This window comes from Nothobranchius furzeri, chromosome 12 (genome assembly GCF_043380555.1).
Source record: "Nothobranchius furzeri strain GRZ-AD chromosome 12, NfurGRZ-RIMD1, whole genome shotgun sequence".
Lineage (NCBI taxonomy): Eukaryota > Metazoa > Chordata > Actinopteri > Cyprinodontiformes > Nothobranchiidae > Nothobranchius > Nothobranchius furzeri.
Window position 1 is genome coordinate 56864624 of NC_091752.1, and position 25096 is coordinate 56889719.

Here is a 25096-nt window from a genome sequence, read left to right on the forward strand (position 1 = left end):
GGGGGAATCTTGGGACCACATAGGTCAATGCGCGTTTGCGAACTATGGACCTCGTACATCACCGCGTGCTCCATAAACTGAACTGTATGGCCGGCGGTGAGATGCCTTTGTGTCCACTCGTGGAGTTAACCGCCCACCGACCTTCCTCCTTCTACACTACTACCTCTCGCATGGACGACATCATCATTGCGTACCACTTGCGTGAGTGGCTTCTTCTCGTTATGCGCGTTGGGGACTATCCCGTTTCCTATCCTCTTTGTGCCTGACCAGGATCAAAGACCAAAGGCGCCAGGATCCAAGACAAAGACCAAAGACAAAGGCGTCCAAGGAGACCAACGTCCTAAGGGACAAACCCACCTGTGCTTCCGACAATCAAGTCGACCTACGTTCATGAGGAACAAACCCATCTGTGCTTCCGACGATCGAGCTTTGGGCGCGATCCCCGAAACCAAAAGGGGGAATGTTGAGGGTCTGACCTCATGAGGAAATTACTATGCAGTGATTTTCTCCAAAATGACTGTGCTTAAATTGCTCTGAAAAGCAAATAATCACATCAGCGCCAAGAAACTTCATTTCCCATGATGCTTTGCACACGGAAGCATTGTGATGACGTCACCGCCTAATACCAGAAACACGATCTGCGGGAGGCGGGAGCTTGGAGCTTTCCCGCGACTTCAAAGACTATAAATCATGAATGAGACAAAGAAACCTCGTTCTTTTGCCCAGGATACCTGGCGGTGAGGACACGCTTGTCGAACGCTCCGACTTCTTTGAGCACGCGGAAGCTCTAAGTGCCAAGTTGAGCCACGGAACTGCTGGAAACTAAACTGCAAGCCCATCAGATCTGCTCGTTTCTGCTCCCCTCCAGCTGATGTTTGAGGACACAGAACTGCGGAGGGAAACAACAACTCCATCCAGCTCTCAGAAACGCTGTAAGTTGTCAAACTCAGCCCAAAAGGAACTTCGTTTTCTTTGTGTCCAGCCGTGGAGAAACACTCGTGGAGCCAAACAACGGAGAAAGCATCAAACCGGCGGATGACGCTGAAAGCTGCGGAGAAACACGGAGAACCGTCAAATCAAAACAGTGAGGGACGCTTCACTGTTCTGGTGATCAGAAACTCATCTCTTTCTCTCATTCTTTCCTTCTCCCGTTTCCTCTATAGTCTCGAATAAGCAATAAACCGCGTCTATTGCTTAAAAGTAGCTTCGTGCTTTCCTCTTTCGTCCCAAACACGTCAGTCGGGTCATTTTGAAAGAATAAACTGCTTATTGATCATTGTTTGGTATCTTTAAATGTTTTCTGCTTGGCCACGTGGTTAAACTAAAAGATATTATTCGTGATTAATCTTTTGTGTTGTTTCATGATCTTTTGAAATGTTTTGAGTGATTTTAAGGTTAAGTTACTACTGATTCTAAGTGCTTTGGAAGTTAAAGTGCAAGTTGCCACCCACACTTTAGCCAGACAAAGGAGTCAGCCATCTTGTATTCAAGACTCCATTTTGAATCCATACACACGCACACACACTACTCCTTTGTGAGAACAAAGGACCCCATTCATACATCCTACATACACACAAAACACCTTGAACATTATTTTGAATATACATCCTTTTATTATATCACATGGTTATTATTCATTTATGCCACTGTTTATTCATTTGACAAATTGTTAATTAAACGTTATAAAATTCAGATTTTCGTCTCCAGTAGCTTTGTTGTGTCGAAGAGAAGTCTCTGCTCCAAGGATTCTACGAACTTCAAGAAAGACTGATAAGAGTTTTGGATTCAATTTTTCCCCGGAAAAAGGGGAATGGTGCCCCGTATATCTAAGAATATCTTAATTAATTAATAAATCAGTAAATATTCCCATATTTACAGAATTTATTGAAGAATCCAAAAGTAAGTTAACGCTTACGAATTGTTCGCTCCTAATAACCCCAACATTTTTCACGGTTTGTTTACACTCGTCAAGCTGCCAACATGTCCGTGCACATCCCAGAATGCTATGCGTAATCACGTGTGATCTCAAGCCCTATTTACATTGATCAAATCCATCTTTTGCTGTAGTAACCGCATTTAAAATTATGGAAATGCTGTGTTTCTCCGCAGGAATGTGTGTGTGTGTGTTCATTTTCGTCTCTCTAGCCTGTTGAGATACACAAAATTGATCACATTTATCAATCACGGTGTTTTGTTTAGAAAATTTTCTTTACTATGTTAAATTTACCAGCCTACCTCTTCTGTTTTGGTTTGTCTTCCTGCCAGAAATGACGCGGCCTGTGAAAAAAATTGAGCACATGCCGAAACGACCACTGCACGGCGCAAGCTTTTGTGGCGCTTAACAGCTGACGTGATCAAGACCGTAGGTTAACAAGGGCGCTGAATAGAAGCACTTGTCGTTCCACGGCGCTTTGCAGCGCATCGTTGCGCTTCTGCGTCTGATGTGAACAAGGTGTTATGCTCCAACCGAAGCCCTCAGGTCCACCCACCAGAACCTTCTAGAAGTTCCAAAGACCAGATTTAAAAGTCGAGGTGATCGCTCCTTCCCGACTGTTGCACCCGTTGGTGGTTTTCTGTCTGTGATGAGTGCTATATAAATAAAATTTACTTACTAAATGCTGACAGTGTGATGTAGATATGTCAGGTTTTTCTGAACTATGAGTTTTTCCATCTACTCTCAGCAGCTAATGCAGGAAATAATGGTAGAAGAATATTTTCATATTCAGACTGTATGTAAAACTCAGAGTGACCAATCATATTCAAACATAACGAATAAAAACTAGGTTCTCAGTGAACTTGGTCTTTAAAGTCAATACAGTTTTCTGTGCGGGCTGGCGTGGTGGTTCTGGGGTTGGATTTGGCTCTGAAGTTGTGACTTCCACTCTTATAAATAATAAACTTTTGATTTACTGTTGATGGATTTTCAGCTTTCTTATTGCATCTCATCTAATCTGCAGTTCATAACTGGGTGGAGTGCCCCACCATCATCACCAATGTGTGAATGACTGACCGTGTTATAAAGCACCTTGGAGTCCTCTGACCAGGTCAGGCCAGGTCATTCACCATCTCACTTGGCCGTGACCTTTACTGAAAATTCTGCTTACATTTGTTTTTTGTGCAAATGGTACAAAAATCTGAGATATTTTAGTCCAGATTTTGACATCAGCAACGTGCCTCTGGAATAAGTTGTTTTCGAAAAAGTGACATTTACCACATTTGTGTCTGTTTACGATTTGTGATATCAAAATTATCAGGCTGAAATAACACTATTATAAAAGGCTCAATAAATGCGTTAGTTTGATGTTTAGTTCCCTTTTTCCTATGTGATATTTATAGCTGAAAATATTTTAAATATGTGACCTACATTTCAGTAACATTTTAGGTTTGTATTATTAACACTCAGCCAAAATAACACAAATATGTCCAGTAAAATATAATGCAATTCATTAACAAGCATTTGTATTGGAAATGGTAATAATTTCTGCTGCTAACAATGTAATGATGGCATGTCTATTATGTACGGGTTGGCAATAATCCAGTTAAAATTATGTTCAAAGATAGAGGCGTTTGTGAACTATATACTGCAACGGCTTGCCATACATCCTGCTCCTGTGTGTGGAACAGACATGTAGCAGTAATGTGATTCGTATCTGCAGCGGTTCTGATCCGTAGCGCTGCAGGATGCCGAATAAACAGGATGGTGGGGACTTTTCATCCGCTTGTAGAGTTTAGTCTCTTAGTTTTACGATCATATTTTTCTGTGCGCCACTTGATCGTGAGACTGCTACCCGTTAGCTTTAGCATTAGCCAATCTGCGTGTAGCTGCACTTTTGATCCCAAACTTTGGACCGGATCTGCCTTTGTTGGTTCCTTTATTTTCCTCCACTGCATCCTGATTACCACACTGTACGCCAGTAAAAAGCATTTTTCTTACACGTAACTTACCTTTGTTCAATAAAGTTCTGGGGAAAATAGAAATTCAAAGATGTTGCAGCAGTGCTACATTTAAAAATAAACAGACACGCACAGACAGTTTTTGTCGTCGCACTGTAAAGGAACAGCCTGGGGAAAATCAGGACGTCAATAGCACCAACCACAGATATGTAATACCAACTAGGGAGAAAAGCAATTTTTGATCTTTATACAGCGGTTTTAGTGCTTTTCGGTGCACCGCTGCTGATACAGTGCCCCTGTAGTGGCGCAACGCTGCAACTGCAGTTAAAATGACATCCATATAGCTGGGGGCAGAGTGAAATCAGGCTGGGACGGCACAAAATTAGCCCGAGGCAGCTGTCATGCAAATTTGAATGCAGGAAAAACCCTGTTAAATTACAACCACTACCATGAGAGGAAGCTAAATTACAAATGTTTAGCTCTCGGTTAACTTAGGAGCATCCAAAAATACTAAAAGGGTCAGTAACGGAACAAAATTCAATTGAAACAAAACTTACCCAAACTCCAATTTAAAATAGACAAAGTTAAAGGCCTGCACTAAAGGTCTTTAACTAAGAGGGCTCTGACCTTAAAAGGGCTTAACTCAAAGTGACTTTTTTCTAAAAAGAGTAAACAACTATAGGCCACAACAACAAAAGGAAAGCTCTTAACAGAGCTAAATGCTAGTATTAACTTAAAACCCAAACAACCAAAGGACAGTGCTCTCCTATGAAAAGAGGCACAAACAAAAAGGGCCTCAGTCACAATAGGCTTCCAACTTAAGCTTGGTTTATGCTTGACGCATTCACTTTCCGCTTAGTGATGCGGCTCGTGGCTGGAACGCGCTTCACAACTCGCAGCATTTATGGTTCGTGCGGCTTGTCTCTGCAGTGAGCCAATATTCTCCCAAACTGAACGGGGCAGCATGGAGCTCTACAGCATGCATCCAACACTACACCATAGTAGAAGTAGAAGTCACTGTTTACAACATGGCATTTCAGCATTTTTAACAGCGTTCTCGTCTTTTCCGACAGTGCGAGCTATTTCTCTCCAAGAATTATTAACAACATGTTGATCACGGTGATCTCTGAGAGCTGAATCATACAAATGTCTGTATTTACGAACCTCTGCCGTGCCGGTCCGCCATGTTTTTCCGCGTCCGACCGTCCGCGTGGTTAGAAATTTTCCGAGGTGCGCGTTGCGGAAATCTTGGGCCGTGCGGAGACGCGGTGGAGGTGCGTGGTTGTTAAAATGACGCAACTTTTCCGCGCGGAGCCGTGCGGACCTCGCGGATGCGTCAAGCATAAACCAACCTTTAGAGTGCTCTAATCATTCAAAGTGCCTAAGCACGTGAGCTCAAAATCTTAAAGAGGCACTTAAACAAAGTCTCAAAATACTCTAAAGAGACTAAACGAAATGCTGTTATCAGCCTAGAGCCAAATAAATTAACTATAGTGGCAAACTACTACTAAAGAGAACAAATTTACTCAACTAACACCTTGAGGCCTAGTCCACACATAGCCGGGTTTTTTTTTTAAACAAATATCCGCCCCTCCAAAAACTTGCATCCACACCACCTCGTTTAAAAAAAAAACAACTCCGTCCACACGTACCCGGATAAATACGTTGTTAAGGACATGCCAGACCTGTAGGCGGCAGTACTTCCCCCGTTCTTAACCTCGTCCTTCGTCTGTGGTCTTCAGCAAGGAGCAGTAATCCCGCTTGCAAAAACAAACAAGCTAAAAGCGCTTGGACAATTGATAAAGCGAGCGCAGCTCTGAGGGCTTCCATGATGCCGGCTAGTGTAAACACAGGTCGCACACGTGATGTCAGCATTTTTTTGCCGCAGAAAGTGACGTTGCAGACCTTAAAACTCCGGTTTTGTCTGTCCACACGCAGACACCCAAAACGGAGAAAACGCAGATCTTCACTTTAGCCGGAGTTTTTAAAAAGATAATTTTTCTTGTGAAAAAACTCCGTTTTCGTGTGGATGACAGGCCAAAACGTAGAAAAATATCTACGTTTTGGCAGATCCCCGGCTACGTGTGGACTAGGGCTGGGCGATATGGCAAAAATAGAATATCACGATTTTTCCAATATTTTATCACGATTTCGATATTATCACGATTTTTTATCCATGAATAGGATAACTTCAATTGCGTATTAAAGAAGAGAAACATTGAATAAATAAACATTTATTCATATTAGGGATAATCTGAATCTAAACTGCGCATTCTGAATATTTTCTGCAACTCTCACTTTGCATTCAGCATACATGCGTGGAATGGCGGTGTTCGAAAAATACTTGCGGCTGGAAAACTCGTAGCGCGGATCCAATGTTTTTATCATGTTCTTAAATCCCACTCCTACTGTTCGCACGGGACACAAATCTTTAACCAAATGGTACGTCACCGCATCTGTCACGCTGTTCCATCGTCTGCTGTCTCTGTCGTAAGGAGTGAGTTTTGTGAGTGTTTGTTAGCGTTTGCTGCCTGGAAGAAGCACTAGCCGCTGCCGCTGTAGCCGCAGGCTTTTTAGCTTTAGCTGCCAGCTGGCTCTCATTGTATTGTTTGGGATGCCTTCTTTTCAAGTGATTAAACAAGTTTGTGGTGTTGCCATCACTTGTCTTCTTGACGCTTTCCTTGTAAATGACGTTTCGCTGCTCTTTGTCATCTGGTGAAAAACCAAACCAGTTCCATATAATGGACGAGGCGTTCCTCTTCGGAATGAAAACCTCGCTATCGCTCTCAGCCGCGGCCAAAGCCATGTTTGTTCACACACAGGTGAAAACAAGCGGGGCACTAATATATTACCGTGACTCACTCTGATTGGTTAAGGGTCAAACAAAGGCGTGTCATTCGCCTGGGGTAAGTTCCCTTTTCATTCAGAGGCAGAATTTCAACAGCAGAGCTGTGAATCGTGATAAAAAGGTCTCTCAAAAATGACAGACCGTCAGATGTGTAGATCGTAAAACGGTCTAAAATCGTCATATCGCCCAGCCCTAGTGTGGACAGGGCCTGAATCGTTCTCACAATCCCAACTCCTCTCTGACTGAACCATCTCCACCAACTCCTCTCTGACTGAACCATCTCCACCAACTCCTCTCCCTGAATGAGAGTTCAGCAGCTACTGAAGTAGCAGCTGCAGCTGATTAGCTTGATGGGGAGCAGCTGGGCGGAGCCTGCAGCAGGCTTCACTGCATGGAGCTGAACCTGAGGAAAATAACAGAGCTGAACAGCAGCAATATGGTAAGGTGGCAGGAAGGTGTGCGGGGTTTCCCCTGGGGTTGTAACAGTAATTGTCTCTAATTTGAGTATTCTTGTTTACGCTTTAGGCCACGGTTGAATGAATTTTGTTTTCACACATGTTGCTGTTTTAATCTCAACCTTCATGGGTTTGTTTTGTGTCAAGGTCCAACCCCGCATAGCTGTGCTCTGGTGCCCACACAATAAAAACAAGCACCATGAAAGCCTCCAGCTGCACAAAAAGCAGCTGTTTGGTGCTTTAACTTACCTACTTGTCACCCACCAATGTCCAGAAGCCATTTTGACTCATCCCTCCAGAGGTTACAAACGTCAGCATCCCTGGTGCTCCACTAATGACTGAATCATCATGCTTCAGTTGAGCAGACGAGGTGCTTGTTTCCTCTCATTTGGACCAAGACATGGAGAGAGAGGTGTTTTGATCATTGAGAAAGCAGAGCTGACTGCAGGGTAACGGGACATGATGGGGGCGTGAAAAGGAGCAAAGCCTCCAATTGGTGTTGTGGCCCATTATTTCTGCAGAACTGTTCCAGAGTTGTTTGTAAATAGATGATTTTCATTTCTTTCCTGGCAGCCAGGAGGTAAACTCATACTGCATTTGTCTATTTATTTTAATTGGAGCATGTGTGACCCCCATCCTGATACAGGGTGATTACTGGGTCAGGTTATTATTTCTACATTGTGCATAATAGGTTTTATCTTTTGGATGCCATTTGCTCCCACAACATCGATCTTGCCTTTATTTTTTAAGCACTATTAAGCAAATGTGACTTTTTAAAGCTCTTGTTCTGATTGCTTTACCTTCAGAGTGATCATTGTTGGATTATTTCTAAGCTGTCCATCTTTTCTGAGCCCTGGCTTTTGTTGTACTTCAACATCCTGTGAACAACTTAACGGCTATTAGACATGTATTAATTGGTTCAGTCCACATCTACATCTCAGTTAATCCAGGATTCAGTTAACTTCAGTCTGAAAGCAGCTGGTCAGATTTATCACGTCTCTTTCAAAGAGAGCAGGACCTCTGAACTTTATAATGCCTTTTATTTCTGCTTTATTTTCATCTTAGTTTATCCAAATCATTTTTCTATGTGCACAGTTTAATTGTGTCATTGTGTTATAGATCTACAAATATTTCAGACGAATAAACAGGAAAGCATCAACTAGCATTATAAACCATTTTCTTTAAAAACTCCGAAGACTGAACGGGGTTAAACTGAGAAAATGTAGTTTTTTTTCCTGTGTTGTCTGACTCTGACTTCCTGTCTGTTCTCCACGATGCTCTTTTACAACTGACATGAATGTGTGAGCCGAACCTGCTGAAGACTTTTCCCTTTAAAGACGTGTTATTGTACGTTTATTTTCTTCATAGGTGTTTGCAGAATTATTAAATGTGTAAGATGTGCCTGCATCTGTGATTATTAACTGAACACAGTGCAGATTTGAGTGCCACATTGATCCCTGCTTTTTGTGTGTTCCATACAATACAAGAGCGAAAAACATGACTTATTAATGAAGCTGGAGATCTCTGCAAGAGCTGATCTCTCTGGGTAAAATACAAGCCAACTAAGGCTTTTTTAGTCTCCAGAAATGTAATTAAGTCCACAAATGTGCTCTGGGTATTTAAGATTTCATTTCTGCAGGGTATCTGCACGCTGCTTGTAATGAGCAAATATATAGTGGATAAAATTGTTATCCTTCCATTAAAAACCAGGTTCACTGAGAAACCAGTTTTACTAATTAGTTTTTTTAAATGATCAATCACTGAGTTTAACATGCAGGCTGAACCTGAAATTAGATAATCGACTGGACACACACGGAAAATAGATAATAGAAAAGCTGAATTATTGAATGTTATACAACAGTTAGTTCCGACCGAGTGATTTGATTGGTCAATAGACTTTCCAAGAGTGCCGATATTTGACTATAACAGCACTGGGACTGTTTACAATCAGTATCACTGCGCTGTGCACAGGCGTCCTAACCATTATTTTAGAAAATGTCTGTGTTGCCTAGCAACAGCCTTATCTGAGTCTCCATTTTGTGTTGGGACTATTTGTGTTGGCGGAGCCTGATAAATGATTAAATAAATGAACAAATCCTAATCTGTTGTTGCTTATAACAATAATATATAATTATTATATTGCTTAAAAGTCTTTTACACTCTGCTGCGGTAGTAGCGACCTGCGCCGTTTCATGTTTACATGCATTAAAAAACAACTTAGGCAAAAGTTTGGCTTTCTAATGCTGCATGTAGGGCTAGACGATATAGAAGAAACGTATATCGATACATTTTTTTTATATTGATCGATATAGATAATTATTGGAAAATTATTTATTGTAGAAAATGTATTTTATAATATTGGCCATTTTATTTTTGGTATATTTATTTTTTCTCTGCCTCTTCTTGCTGACTCATGCTCTGTTTTGGCTTGAGAGGGGAGGGCCTGGTGACGTAGCGTGCCCGAGTCTGCGGTTTTGATTGGTTAGTAGTAAGTAGTGACCTGATAGGTTATAATGAAAAAAGAAAACTTTTTCTTTTATCAGAGTTTTTTTGACTCATCGCACCACTGGTCTGTCGATAGATATATTGAACTGTTGAATTATCATCCGGGCTTAGCTGCATGTAAACACTCACTACACCTGTCCATAGGTGTTCTGGTCCACTCATGAGCAAAGTACTCCAGTTGTCTCAGGTTCCCCCTTGTTCCAGCTCCATCTACAGAGATTCTACAGGATCTAGATCTGGGCTCATTGGAGATCATTTTAGAATGGTCCAATGTTTGGTTCTGATTAATTCTGGGTGTTCAGCTGTGTTTTGGACCATGATCCTGTGGAAGGACTCATGACCTGAAACTGAGACCAGGTTCAGACTAATTCCCTGTGGTTCATTTTCAGAGTAGTACACACCCTGACAAGAAACAGCACTGTGACTACTTTTCATCCTTTTAAACAAATCTTTAAGTAAACATTATGTTTACAAGACATGTGATACTCATAACAGGACACACCTGAGTTTAAAATGTCCTTTTGATCACATTTTTTTCAGCCTCGTCTTCAAGTGGACCATCATTTATGCCTGGGCCTGTCTCTTTAGAGTTTGTTCAAAAGGTTTGTCTTTCATTAGCTGACTTACAGTAAATGTATAAACAATAATACTTTAGTTAGTTTTATAATATTTCAGTGACCAGACTGGAGTTTCTTTTTCTCTACGAGAAAAGTTCTCGTCCATGTCTGTTCCTCGCCTCCTGCTGCGGCTTCACATTATGTTCAGCTGTAGTTCATAAAAAGATTTCACAGCAGCCAAATAGCAGATTTTAGACGTAACAATAAGCAGCTACACAAAGCTTTGACGCATATACAACTGTTGTGAAGAAGACTTTTTTCCTTTATAGTTTACTAGAGCAGTAGTGAATGCGTCTTCACCACGTCACGAGTCTGTTTATTATGTCATCTTCTTACTGAATTACAGGAGACGTGCGTTTGCGCCAGGTGTGAACAGGACACATGTTAACAGGCTGCTAACAGCCCAACACACAGCAACGAATAACCCTGGCAGCAGATACAAACATGTAACTCAACAGCATTTTGGCTATCATGTAAGACAAATAAAATTATAGCTTTAATAACACCTTTGTGATTTAAAAGTTAATGATGCACAATAAAGGAGATGCTTTTACGTTTCAAGATGAAACTGGAACATGATTGTGAGGTAAAAGGAATGCATCACAATCGTGCACCTTTTGTAGATCACTGATGTGTGTGTGTGCGTGCATGCGTGCGTGTTGGGTTGTTTACCTGTGTGAGTTTGCCATAGCGTGCCTGCCTGTTGTACGGCAGGAATTCCACAGAGAGCCAGTAAAACAGCAGGAGGCCAGAGGATCCAGGGGAAATGGTCTTAAACTAGCACTATTAACCACAGCCGCTGTGTGTGTGTGTGTGTGTGTGTGTGTGTGTGCGTGCGCGTGCGTGCGTGCGCGTGTTTGTGTATGTGTGCATGTGCAGTGCTCTACCAACCAGCCTGTGAGTTTTCTACATTACTTTCACTTTTATTTCTTCAGAGCTGCTCTGAAATCCTGAGCTGACTTCAGCATTAGGCCGTTGTGTTTGTGAGGTGCCAGTTTAGAGCCGTGACCTCCGGATTTTTATTTAAAAAAATTTCAGCTGTTGCATAAGTGTTCTGCAGAGCTACATTGGCACAGCAGTAAGATTTCAAGACAGAAAAGCAGTGTTTTGAGCTGTAGTATAATTGGCAGTATTTCTGTGTAGGTGATGTAAAACAGTTTTGTGTGTGTGTTACAGCAAACTTGAGTTCTGCTGTTATATGTATGTATTTAACTGAACATCTACACACTCTGAAAGCATTGCTCTTGAACCACTGACATTGTTTTCTTGTGTTTTTTTTTTCCTGAGCTGGGTGGGTTTAGTTCGGTTCCTGCAGCAGGAGCAGTGTTTCTCTGGGTGTTAGAAAGTGGACAGGATTTCCTCCATCGCCCCCAGAGCCAGCGGGAACCTGCAGGCTTTGCTTTTCTGTCTGTATTCAAGTGCTTCACGTCCGTATGCGTAAGGCACAAAGGTTAAAAGTAACAAGGATTATAAAATGCCTACATTTGGGTGCCAGACAGACCAAGTAACCTTCCTGACCCTCTGAAATTCCTGCCTGCATACTTCCTGCCGCCCACCTTCTCCGTCTCTGTTGCACTTTTATGATGTGGTCCTCAAGGCTCGCTTTTTTGTTCAATGAGGGTTTTTTTTAGGGTTATTTATTTATTTGCTTTAAGCAGCCTAAAGTCTGTTAACTTTGACAGGCATATGCAACGATGGTTTTGATAATGTCTCAAAATGTTTACAAGGGTTCTAAATTTGGTTGCATGAATCACAGTGGCTTGCTGTGATGGTAGTGGAAGTAGTTTTTTAAAAACACTTTCATTCAGAATTGTCCCAAAGCCAGCGTAGACCCCATTTGGAAGCCTTTTCCGTTTAGTTTCCATGAATCAGAAGTACAAGAGATGCAAGACTACTTTGGGAGGGGTTGGCAACCAAACTGAGAATAAATCATTTGTGACTAAATTAGGCAAGAGTTGAAATTAGTTTGCAGTAACAGCATATGACCCAGGGCTCCAAAGATAATTAAATTAGCATGTAATCAACCAGAAAAATACTTGAGAAATCTATTCTGTCACTTCCTTTTTTGCAAGCATGCTTTTATTTTGTCACGCCTTCTGAGTGACGCTCATTTATGTCCCTTCTGAAGACTAAAGGTTGGTTTATGCTTGACGCGTCCGCGAGGTCCGCACGGCTCCGCGCAGAAAAGTTGCGTCATTTTCCGTCATTTTAACAACCACGCCCCTCCACCGTGCCTCCGCACGGCCCAGAATTTCCGCAATGTGCACCTCGGAAAATTTCTAACCACGCGGACGGACGGGCGCAGAAAAACATGGCGGACCGGCAAGAACTAGTATGGCAGAGGTTCGTAAATACAGACATTTGTATGATTCAGCTCTCAGAGATCACCGTGATCAACATGTTAATAATTCTTGGAGAGAAATAGCTCGCACTGTCGGAAAAGACGAGAACGCTGTTAAAAATGCTGAAATGCCATGTTGTAAACAGTAATTTCTACTTCTACTGTGGTGTGGTGTTGGATGCATGCCGTAGAGCTCCATGCTGCCCCGTTCAGTTTGGGAGAATATTGGCTCACCGCAGAGACGAGCCGCACGAACCATAAACACTGCGAGTTGTGAAGCGCGTTCCATCCGCGAGCCGCATCACCGCGCGGAAAGTGAATGCGTCAAGCATAAACCAAGCTTTAGCTCTCATCTGGCTCATAGATATGTTTTTAAAAGTCAACACAAGTAGTGATGGTAGACTTAAGGCAACACAAACCAGCGGTGCTTCATGCACACCAAAAACACCTGTCTGGTGATACCCCCTATCATTCACAAGTGTTTCTGTCATGACTCCCAGTCTTACACCCTACTCTACCTCTGCTGCCTCCTCATCAAGCCCTCAGCCACTTCATTCATCTCACCTGTCCCTGTCATCAACTCATTACACACACCTGCTCCCCCTGCTATGTATTCACCAGCCAGCCACCAGTCCCCTGCCAGACTATTGAACACGTCTTTGTTAGTAGATCTTCCAGCCTTACACCTTGCCTGATCACAGCCTCCGGACCTCGTTTTTTCGCCTGACCCCTGCCTAGGACTCTGCCTGCCATCCCGACCCTCGCCTGTCTTTGACCTTTTCTCTAGTCTGCTCCATTCATCTGCTTCGCCTCGTTCTGGTTTTTGACCGACGCTTCCTCTCCGACTCTGTCTCCAGCCTCTCACTCCTCTGTAACGCCATATCCAAAAAAGACTTTTTATGAACTTTTGCTGTGTTTGGTGTCATCACGGGTCTTCCAAGTTCTGGTCGTGACAGTTTCAGCAATATTTAGCTTTACAATTCAAAGTGGACTCTGCTGAGTTCACGATGCTAGCTTAAACTTATGTGCTAACATCACAATATTGTACAGATTACTTTCGTGTACCAGAAAGTTAAAATAGTATCGGTCAGTTAACTTAATATTAATACTAATGAGCGTCTGTCAGCGGTCTCATACTCGTTAATATCCGTTCACCTAACGTAGTTTAATGCTTTAGAGAGAGGGAGAGCTTCCGGTTCTGGAGCTCATGCGGGCTTCTGTGAGCTGGATTCGACCCAGACACCAGCAGGCCAGTCCAGTTGGTATTTTTAAAAGCTGCACATGATCCTCTCCTGGTTGTACAGGCGGCGGTTCTGATCCGGTTCCGACCCGGAAACCAGCTGTCCTGCTGAGCTGCGCATCTCTTCTGGTGGTCGGTTCTGACCTGGTTCTGATGGTGATCTGAGCTCCAGAAATCCACATTTCATTTTGTAAACCCCACCACGGGTCTCTGGAGCCCAGCGTGGACCTCTCTGTCCCGGTACCGAGTGATGTGGGATACAGAAGTCCGTCTTTCAGCTGCAGAAACACCCTCAGGCACGGAGATAGAGGTGTTGTTTCTCTTATCTGGAAACCCTTGGACTCAATGTCCAGACAGGCTGGAGTTGGTACAGCCTTCACAAACTATAGTTTATCAACATAAATATAACCCAAAACAAGTAAACACACACACTGACTGGATAACATGACCTCTCTACCCTTAAACTAGCCACTCTCCACACTGAGCTGAGGCAGCGCCTAGCTTCTAACTCCCTTTGGTTACGTCAGAGGTTCAGATTTAGAAAAAAGAGCCATTTTAGAAACTATGCTGAGAAAGGACACTTTTTACTAGAAAAACAGCTGCTGTGTATTTTAAAATTAAATATTCAAGATAAACATTTCAAATAGGATTTTTTGGACAGCATTTTATATGAATTAGAATTTTTTTTACCTGCAATTTGCTCTTTAACGATTTCTAGGGAAGTCATTGTACCAAACGTGAAATATAAAGCTGTTTTTATTTTGAGCATCAAGTGGCCCGAGGATCTGGTCTCTGCTTTTTGCAGATGATGCGGTCCTGTTGGCTTCATCAGAATGTGATCTCTGGCTTTCGCTGGAGCGATCCACAGTCGAGAGTGAAGCAGCTGGGATGAGAATTTGCTCCTTTAAATCTGAGACCGTCGGAAAAGGGTAGAATGCCTTCTCTGGGTCAGGGACGAGGTTCTGTCTCAGGTAGAAGTTTTTAGGTATCTCGGGATCTTGTTCACGAGTGAGGGAAAGATGGAGTGTGAGATCGATAGGCGGATTGGTGCTACCTCAGCAGAGATGCGGGCGTTGTACCAGTCTGTTGTGGTGAAAAGATCTACCGGTTGATCTGCGTTCCTACCCTCACCTATGTCACGAGCTTTGGGTAGTGATTAAAAGAACAAGATCAAGCGGCTGAAATTAGTTTTCTTTGCAGGGTGTCTGGGCTATCTCCTTAGAGATAGGTTGAGAAGCTCGGTCATCCGGGAGGGGCTCAGAGTAGATCTGCTGCTCCTCCACATGGAGAGGAGCCAGTTGAGGTGGCTCGGGTATGTGGTTAGGATGCCTCCTGGACGCCTCCCTGGTGAGGTTTTCTGGACACCTCCAATGGGGAAAAGACCTAAAGGAAGACCCAGGACATGCTGGAGGGACCATGTCTCTCGGCTGGCCAGGGAACGTCTTGAGATTACCCCGGAGGTCCAACTGGCTGGGGAGAGGGAAGTCTGGGTCTCCCTGCGTAGGCTGCTGCCCCCACGACCCAGCTCTGGATAAGCAGAAGAAAATGGATGGATGAAGATCCTCACACCAAATAATGGGGTCTTACTCATCCCGTTTTTAAATGAGCGCTTCTGCAGCTGCATCCTATGGTTGCAGCTCCACCCATCACTTTATTAGAGACCTGTGGTCAGCAGAGACCTGAGCACTGACGCTGTTCTGCTTACTCAGGTAGAAAATCCCTTTGAGTTTGTGCTCTTAATTGAATAGAGCGTCTCCGGAGAGGCAGAGCTGCAGGAGCACGGTCCTGCTCTCAGCGCTGCCCTTCACACTCAGATGTTTGCTCATGACTCAGTGATGCGGGAATCCATTTGTCTTCCGGTCTTGATTAATGACGGATAAGTACAGTGCAGCATTAAGTGGAACATTTCGATTGCACGTGTACACTTGCATTCTCTTTGATCTTTACCAGAGCACTTAAGAGGATGGAAGACAAACGGCTCAGATTGCAGGAGTTGGTGGTTCTTGCCGAGTATGGACAGATTTGATGTATATATATTTACAAAGACACTGAGCCTTTTTATCAAGAGCGTAGGATGTGTTTGGCACCTGGCAGGGCTGATTTAATCCTCTCTCTCAAGTGTGGGGAACAAAATGTTGGCCGGTGATATAACTGAGCCCACGAGTGACCGCTGTGGAGTCAGTGACATTTACATTTTTATGTTTTCTGTTTCGTCCTTGTTTCCTGTAGTTGTAGCCTCTTACTACTCATTTTCACCTGCAGTTAATTTCCTGCTCTTAGTTTAAACTTAAGGCATTTAGTTTCTATGATGTTTGAGTGACACACTTGGCTGCATTGATCTAGCAGAGCTGATTAGATTAGGTGATTTATTTTTCCCTATTTCAAATATGTTAAAGTCATTAACCTAAGCATGCATTTTAAAAATGTCACTCATAAGGGTTATTAAAGGTCACATTCATGTTCAGTCTAAAGACTTGGAAAATGTGCTGTTTTTCACATCATTCTTGTGATGCCTGCAGTGTTTTAGGGTCACTCTGAGTTTTTCATGCAGACTGAACATGAAAACAGTCCCGTACACATATCTCCCGCCTTAGCTTCTGATAGAAAATAGACGTCAAACTCTAGGACAGGGGCCTCCAACATGTCGCTCGCGAACTACCAGCAGCCCCCAACGCTCTTGAAAGTCGCCCACCTGGAAGCATATTCATCTCGCATGACTTTTAAATCTGATGGCAAGCTGTCCCCTTTTTCTGTAATACCTAATCTAAAATCTGTGGAAATAAAAAAAAAATCCGATTATTGCACAGATCTTTTGACAAACATGTTCTAGTCTGTACTACTGGAAATGCGCAGGGGGTTAATCCAGCACGGATACCCGTTTCTTTCAACTATGAATGCCACGGCTGGAGCTGTGGGTGGAAAGAAGACTGGGTGACGTCTATTAGACAGACCTGGTTTGGGTTTTAAGGAGTCTGATGTTGAGCTGAAAAACATCCTCACTAAAATATTCTACAGATAATGGGCTATCTGCATATTGGCTCATTAATGAAAATTGATTTCTTTATTAACACATGACGAACAGGCTTCCAATCTTTGTGGACGTCTGTGATTTAGTTTCAACAAATGTTCCTCAACTGTTTTCAGCTGATTGTTCCATTTAGTAACAAAACATGATTGTGATCGCTCGCTCTGCTCTGCCTTGTGCAGCGGTCAGACCTGGATCAGCTGATCTAGAAGCAAGGAAATGGGATTAACCTTCAATTTTATTTTAATATTGTCAACAAAAAACACAGCAAAGCATCATTTTACCTGCAGTTATTCACTGATGAAGCAAAACTTGATTAAAACGTATTAAATGAATCAGGAAAGCAGGGAGAAATGTTATTTCTGTTTTTACGTACATCACTCAGTTCAAGCTATTTAGAATTTTATGTTTTCATCACATTTTATTTAAAACATCTTCTTTATTCATTTTATGAGAAACCTTGTGTTGCATTGTTTGGAAACATAACCATGACATAATTACTTGAAAGGTTTGTATTAAATGCCTTTTAACAAACTTTAAATGCTCTTTAAAAGTCATTCTACAGCATTTGAAAGTTTTTGTTCATTTATGACTAAATAGCTGAACACTAAGGAAAACTGGCATTGCTGCTTAGGCTCTTTCGATGTCTAAAAGTAGTTCACGGTCTCCAAAAGTTTGGAGACCCCTGATCTAGGATTTGAAAAGCCAAACTTTCATGGATCACCAATTTTGACTCACGACAGGGAAGGCTGATGTTGTTTTGAAGTCTGGAAATCGGCAGCGGATGTCTTGGCTAGTAGAAGCTAATTGTTAGCATTAGCATTTTCACCACACAGCACAAGCTCCTTCACTTGTGTTATTTGTGGAGAAAAAAAATCAATGTTGCAAGTCAGTGGTAGTCGTCTTCCTGTTATCAATCCGAGACAGATGTCCAGAGATCAGGAAATAAGATTCCAAAACCTGCCGTCTGAAGCTCAGCTGAGATGTGGATAACTCATGGTGCACCGGTATGACCACTGCAAATGTATTCATTCAATGAGTGAACATTTTAAAGCTGTAACATGTTTGTAGTTGTTTAAAGATTGCAGTAATACTCCGTGTTTCTGGCCTCGCTCGAACTACCCACTATAGCCAGTCTGAACTCACCTTTGTTTCTCCAAACTGAGGTTGTTCTATAACAGACTAGAATAAGTATCTAGTAATGATCTTTCCACAGAACCTGTCTTCAGCACATCGAGCCACTGGTGGAGTTGTTACTCTCAGCGTTTTTTTCTTTTTGATGAGTTAAAACAAAACCAGAGCAGCTGACTCAGCTTGTATCTTCTCTGTCCAGGGGCCCTAACAGTCGGTCTAGTCCGGCAGTGTCAGACCATACACGGACGAGAACGGACTTGTATCCCGCCTCGGCTGCCTCCCGAGTGGGTCACCACTCTTTTCTTCATCATCATGGGCATCATCTCACTCACGGTCACCTGTGGACTACTAGTGGCGTCACATTGGCGTCGGGAGGCCACCAAATATGCCCGCTGGATCGCCTTCACTGGCAGTAAGTGAACACTCTGATGACATAGTTGTCCTAAAAAATTGACACCTTTCCCTGGAATTCTCCTACTTCCCTCTCAGTCTCACTACATCTGTTCTGACTTTACTTGTAGGAAACTTTCCAAATTAATCCATGTATGAATATTACTGCAGAAGAAACAAGTCTTGTTTGAATTACTGTGGGAAAAATTAAATTAAATTAAATTGAATTCAAAAATACTTCGTTAATCCCAGAGGCAAAATTAGAGTTTCAGTACACACAATTCTGAGATTAGACATACATACATAGACACATGACAAGAATTGGTGGCTGTGGTCATTCACAACCTGAGTCGCGCTACCATAATAGATCAAGAGGGTTTACATGAGGATAGAGTCAGGGGGAGGGGAAAAAAGGCACTTCAGAGTTACCCTCAACAGAGAGGGCAGCTTTGCTATGCAAAAAACACCTCAGACAGATATGCACACAGACTTCAGACATTACACAACATAAGTGTCCACTAGGTGGGGAGGTAGGGTTGGGACTCTCCTCACTTCAGTGCATGCAGCCGCATGGAACAGTGCTCATCACCTCCGTTTGGACAGAGGAGGGAGATAATGGGTTAGAGAGCACATTGACTCCTAGATACGGTTCACGGCCTTCACCGGTCATGGTCCCGCCCAGGCTGGGATAGGGAGAAAGAGTTTCCATAGCGATGACAGCATTCCACATTTCTTCTGATGGGGGAGTTATCACTTCAGCCTCACAGGCTCCAAGGGCACCAGATTCAGGTAAAAATTGTTTTGGGGACAGACAGAGATACTTTCCTCTCTGCCTTAGTGTTCTGTTGATCTACAACCCCTCCAGATCCAATAATAGCGTAATTAATCATTCCCAATCCGTGCTGATCCGTCAACTCGCTCCTTGATGGAATCCACCTTTTGTGCCAGAGCCTGAATCTCAGCCAAAGTTCCAAGCCTACGACTCATCTCGACAATTATATGAGTTTGTGCGTTCACAGCACGATGCATTCCATCCCTGAGCGCCGGGATTGAGCCAGTATTCCTCAAAAGCTTGTTAATTTTCCGGTAAGCCAGGTAACCGCTCAGGCCAAACAGCAGGAATCCCGACACCAAAACGACAAATATACAAACATCTTCAGAATCCTCTACAGACAGTTGAGAAAGGCACATCAGGTTCCACTTTTTCCAGGAGTCCATGATACACCCAGCTGGCTCTGTCCCAGAGGGGCAGCCGGGAGCCCCTTCTCCCATTCTCATCGTTGAAAAATTTTTGTCAATCGCATTGAGAGACCAACTGACCAGATCCATTTTTAATAATCTCCAGTTTCCAGAAAAAATGCAGAAAGCGCCGTGCACACAAGACAGGACAAAGAGCCTTGGGATGAGGAGGGAGGGAGAGGAGACAAAAGCGTCTGTACTCCCCAAGAGCTGGAAGAAGAAGAAGGGGTTCCAGCTCTGTTTTGATTAAAAATTTAATCTATGTGTGATTTAAAAAACATCTTAGGCTGTGAATAGACATATATATTTAAGTTTGTGTGTGTGTGTGTGTTTGACAGTGACTCTTGTTCCTTTAAGCTGAATAATGAAGCACTGCAGCGTGTTGGGAGCTCCAGCGGGGAGTTCGTGTGACTGCATGGTTCCTCTAGGATTTCATCTCCATCTTTGCCTTGAACAACGTATTTTATTCACTCAAGTCTTCGACATCGAAGCACATGTAACTCTCGACATGATCCCACATCCATCTTGTGCACTGTGCTGGTTTTCTGAAGCCGTGTGGGATGGTGGGGTTTGATCGGTCAGCCAGCTGAGGGAAGCAACAGCCCAGAGCGCACTCCTACAGATGGAGCGGTGGTATGTGGAGCCACGATGGCTCGTGTTATTGTTAGAAAGCTGGAAGCATTTTTCAAGGTGCTGGCACAGGAAGAAGAACTGGTCTGTAGATTAGCACAAACACACAACTGATTTGTTGTGGGGGTTTTGCCCAGGTCTCAGGCTGTTTTTTTTTTTTTGGGTAACTCTTCCTAATCAGCTGATGAATCCCCCTCTTTCAGGATCCCAAACTACTCCACAATCTTCCCCTTTGGTAGGTGAACGCTGAGTCATTGTTTACTAGTAGGGATGTCCCGAGATCGGATCGGGACGATTTTTTTTTCATGTTTCTCAGTGATCAGAGATCGTCAGTTAAAACTGACGAGTCTTGCCGATCTCCCGAAATAGACAATGAGCGCGTTAGCATATGTTACTTCTGGGGGGAACTCCTGTAGAGGGCTCCATTTCCTGTGTGATAGTCTTGCCCTGTTTATGGTCGGGTGTTCCAAAAGAAGTCCCGCAGCAGCCGGGTCAGCACTGGGAGCTCGTCCATTTTATTGGGGAGAGAGAGAGCTGACGTTTCCCATAATCACAAAGGGTAGATACGGTTTATATCTCCGCTCTAGGGCCTGCACGACTTTATTTTTTTTAAAGTCGACAGTCAAGTAATGAAAGTCGAGTCGACTTTGACTAGTCGTTGATGACGTCATACGCCGGAAGCGGGGGGGGGGGGGGGGTCGGTCGGTAGGTTCGCTGGAGTTTTTGACAATTAAAATTGCGCCCACATTTTCTAAGTTAACACATCTCTTTTAACAACGGTAGTTTCTGCATCCTACTTCAGTCCCCTCCCCCTGCGCAGCAGCCGCAAACTCACTGATGCGCCTGCAGCCTTTCCTGCTGCTCTAAACATTAAAATAATTATTTCATTTTCTGTTCCTCACTTCTGATTACCTTCAGTGGTGTCTGTTTGTTGCATCCACCAGGTACAAAAACGAACTTGTTTTTATTTGACTATTTTTCTGTCCTGCCTGTTTATCTTCCTGCATCTCCTCTCAATCCTAAAGAAAAACTGCTACCTGCGTTCATATATATTCACCCTATGAGTTACCTTTGAACTGCAGTTCTAAAAGATCTACCGACCGCAAAAACAGCGGAGTGCCGCTGCTCGCCGGCCGACTACAACGGGACCGTTTTTGCTGCGGAGTTCATGCCGGAGCGGAGCGGAGATAGTGGAATCTTGGGGGTGCGTCACCGGAGAACAAAACAGGTGAAGAGCCTCGCTCCGCAGCAGCGAAACGCATCAGGCACAAATAACAGACAGAAAACATGAAAGGAAATGAGCCGACATGAACGATCGCGTGTTTAATTTGTTTTTGAGGTGGTGACACCTGATTTGGCGGTGCTCAGGACGCAATGTCTGGAGCGCGCGTCAACGATCAGAGCTTTGCATGCGCAAACTGGTTAAGATTAGGATGGGGGTGAGGGGAAGGTTAAATTGCAAGAGGGAAAAGGTCACAGTTTGGTTAAATGTCCGTTTTACCGCCGGTGTCAGTACCGCACAGCGCGTCACCTCCGCCTCGATCCAGACGCGCAGGGGCTCATCACCTGCTGTCTTTTCCGAGGACTGCATCTTGTCAGTCATTATCACGTGACAGCGACTAGTTGATGACAGGCATAAAAAGTCACTACAGAGCCGTGAAGTCGACTAGTCGACTAGTTCGTACAACCCCTACTCCGCTCCCTCTCCAGAGATTAATTCTGGAGGCAGAACCGGGTTTCCAGGGAGAGAGAGCCAGTGTAAGCAGCACCCTCAGCTGATCCCTGCAGTAAACAATCGATTCATGCGCGGAGCTGCACGAGTTTCCCAGAGCCCTTCCAGAAAGTTCCATAATCAGTACTGAACACCGTTTCCTCTCCTGGAGATTGCGTCCTGCTCTGCTTCATCTTCGTTTCTCCGTAATCCTGAAGACAGAACCGACGTTTCCCGTGGAGAAGTGAGCTTCAGTAAGAGAGCTAGCGTTAGCTGCACCCACCTTAAGGGCATATAAACATGCAAAGAATAAAAAGAGAGTAACGAAGCAAGAGCTGCCGCCCACCTCGTGCTTTCGGTAGCAAAGGCAAACTATCAGATTGGATTTGAAGTTAAAAGATCGGATCTGATAAGGGTCCTAAAATGCTGATCCCTACTTATTAGGCACATTTAAGGAGTTGTGCTTGTCCTCTTGTTGAGAGTTTAATGTCCACATCCAACAGGGTATATTCTTAGCCTAAAGTGGCAGTGTGTAGTTTCCTGGCACTAGGAGGCAGTACATACATTTCAGGGTAGTTTTACACCATATTGTTGTGACTGTTGCTAGTTTAAAATAACTTTACGGTGAACATTGTTACGGGTGGAACAGAAAGCATGCAACCTCGGCGTGACTCCTCAGACTTTCATGGTGCATCAGTTATCCAGAGAACGCAATGCAGATGCTAGTTTTCTGGATCTGCTCGGCGTCCTGCGCCTGCTGATGATGTCATCATACTATGGCAATACTATTCAGCCAAAAATATTATATCTGTTCTTCGATTCTGTTCTTTCACATGTTTCAGAAAGGTTTAGCAGTTTTGTTATTAAATTCGAGTTTCTTACTACCTAAATGTTTTTGAACGTGGTATCAAAACTTTCGTAAGTCGTGCGTCCAGCTAGTCATCTAGTGTGATGTCATCAACAGGCGCAGGACCCAGAGCAGGACAGAAGGAAACACGACGTCTAAAATGGCGTCTCCCAAAGAAGCTGCCAATATTTTTCAACGACTGGACATCATTTTATTCATTTTCAACAACATTGTGATGGATATTTCCAGAGATTAGCAGTAAAAATACGCAACGTCTCTTTAAATATTTTATTATTTTAACTTGACGACAGATAATATGGCTCAATCATATGCTGTAAATAAAATGACAGGAAGTGACCTGACCTTTAGAGTTTAGTTTAAACTTAGCCCGCGATAGTTATTATATCAAGGTAAAATATTGACAATTTATGCACATGCATGCTCAAACTGTAAGGAGTGCAAATCCATTTACAGCTAGAAGCTCCATTAAAGTCCTCATTTCCCTCATTTTTCTGGCCAATTCTGCTTTCAAGTCCAGGTTTGAAGGTTTTTCCTGCATACAATCATATCAATATTATGGAAATCTGTAAAAAATAATAAACACCCATCAATCAGCTGCCATGTTCTGCTGACTCCAAACCGGTCACACCTTTAAAAGCACAGTTTCAGCTTCAAACCACTAGTTGAGGGAGATCACAGGGCAGCATCTGTAAGGTGGAGCGAACGGTGAGAAGTTCTGGTTGTTGCTCTTTAATGTCGTAACATGTTGTGTTGGTGAACCCAGCTGCATCTCCAGCTTAATTCATAATTACACCAAAGGAAGTCTAAAAAACTGGAGCCAATTAGTTAACAGATTCCTTGTTTGATCCTCGACTTCGTGAGGTTTGTTCCAACTTCCCGACTCCGCCTGACCTGGGCTTAGCTCAGCTGGAGCCGACTCACTTACATCATCAGCAGAGCGTCTCAGCACACTGCTCCTATGAATAAATGATCCTACCCATGTGGTCAGCACTCGTCTAACTGATCCCACTTGGGTTGAGGCGGATTTGGGAGTCCTCATATTTCTGCGTTCACTTTCACTCAAGGATCGGGGTTACACAGGCAAGCGGCGAATGCTTTAGCACGCTTTGTCGTAACCTGATGAGCGCTGATGTCATGGAACGGGGTTAGGTCGCCCTGCGTCTCGTTTACATCAGAAGCCCGAGCTCCGATCTGGGAATGACTTCACACCGAACTGTTCAAATGAGAGTCAGAACACCAGTGAGAGTTTCTTTGTTCTCAGTGTTTTGTGTCCTTCCGAGACTTAGTTTGGATCTTTTATTTCTTTGGATTTGCAAAATATTTGTGCGATTAATCTGTTCTTTCTCTCTCTCTCCTTCCCTCCAGTGATCCTCTTCTGCATGGCAGCGCTCATCTTCCCAATAGGCTTCTACATCAACGAGGTGGGAGGTCAGCCGTACAAGCTGCCCAACAACACGGTGGTCGGCTCCTCGTACGTGCTGTTTGTCCTCTCCATCTTCTTCACCATAGTGGGACTGCTGTTTGCAGGGAAAGTTTGCCTTCCGGGCTGAGGACAGCACCGTGCCAGCCTCAGGACTGACATGAGAGGCTCTGAAAATTTAATGGGATTTACAAACAAGAACTGCAAATCAAAAACAACAAACTTTGCCCCGAAGCCTAAAACCAGGGAAGACTCCACTTGTGCGTCAAGGGACCGCAGCAGCATGGAGAACCCAACTACTAAAAGACCAATAAGTGAACAAAACAATAAAATGGGACATGAGCACAATCGGGTGGTGATGAGTGAGACGGAGGGCGGCCAACGCCGTGGCAGCACCCTGCTGTGGCTGATTTCTGATACAGCTGCCTCTGTTCTTGTTCCGCTGGATGGGGTGCTTAATGTGCCGCTGTCATGGCAACTGCAGCCACAGTGCTGGCACACTTCTCGAGGGCCACTACAGCCGCTCCTCCTCTTGATTTCCAGCCTCCCTCAGCACACGTCTGCTTCGTCACGACCGCTCCTGTTGCTATTTATGGCTTCTCTTTGCTATTTTCTGTTTTCTGTTGTTGTACAATTTCTGATTCCCTTCTTCCACACCCCTCCACTTCTCCACTGAAGTAGCGTTAGTGTTGGGGTTCACTGAACCGAACTCTTGAACGCGGGGGATCTGTGGCAGTTGTCTGCCGTTCCGCGCGGCACCAGGTGTGAATAAAGGGGTG

At 43.7% G+C, this 25096-nt stretch overlaps 1 protein-coding gene across 1 annotated transcript in view; it reads left to right on the forward strand.

The window, feature by feature from the left end:
* mosmoa (modulator of smoothened a) overlaps positions 1 to 25096 on the forward strand; it is a 53153-nt gene that overhangs the window by 26700 nt on the left and 1357 nt on the right. The window contains exons 2-3 of the mRNA XM_015945627.3: positions 18259 to 18471; positions 24263 to 25096. The exon at positions 24263 to 25096 is cut by the window's right edge and continues 1357 nt beyond it. Coding sequence (XP_015801113.1) covers positions 18259 to 18471; positions 24263 to 24447 — 398 coding nt within the window. The 3' untranslated portion in view covers positions 24448 to 25096. The remainder of the gene's footprint in view (positions 1 to 18258; positions 18472 to 24262) is intronic.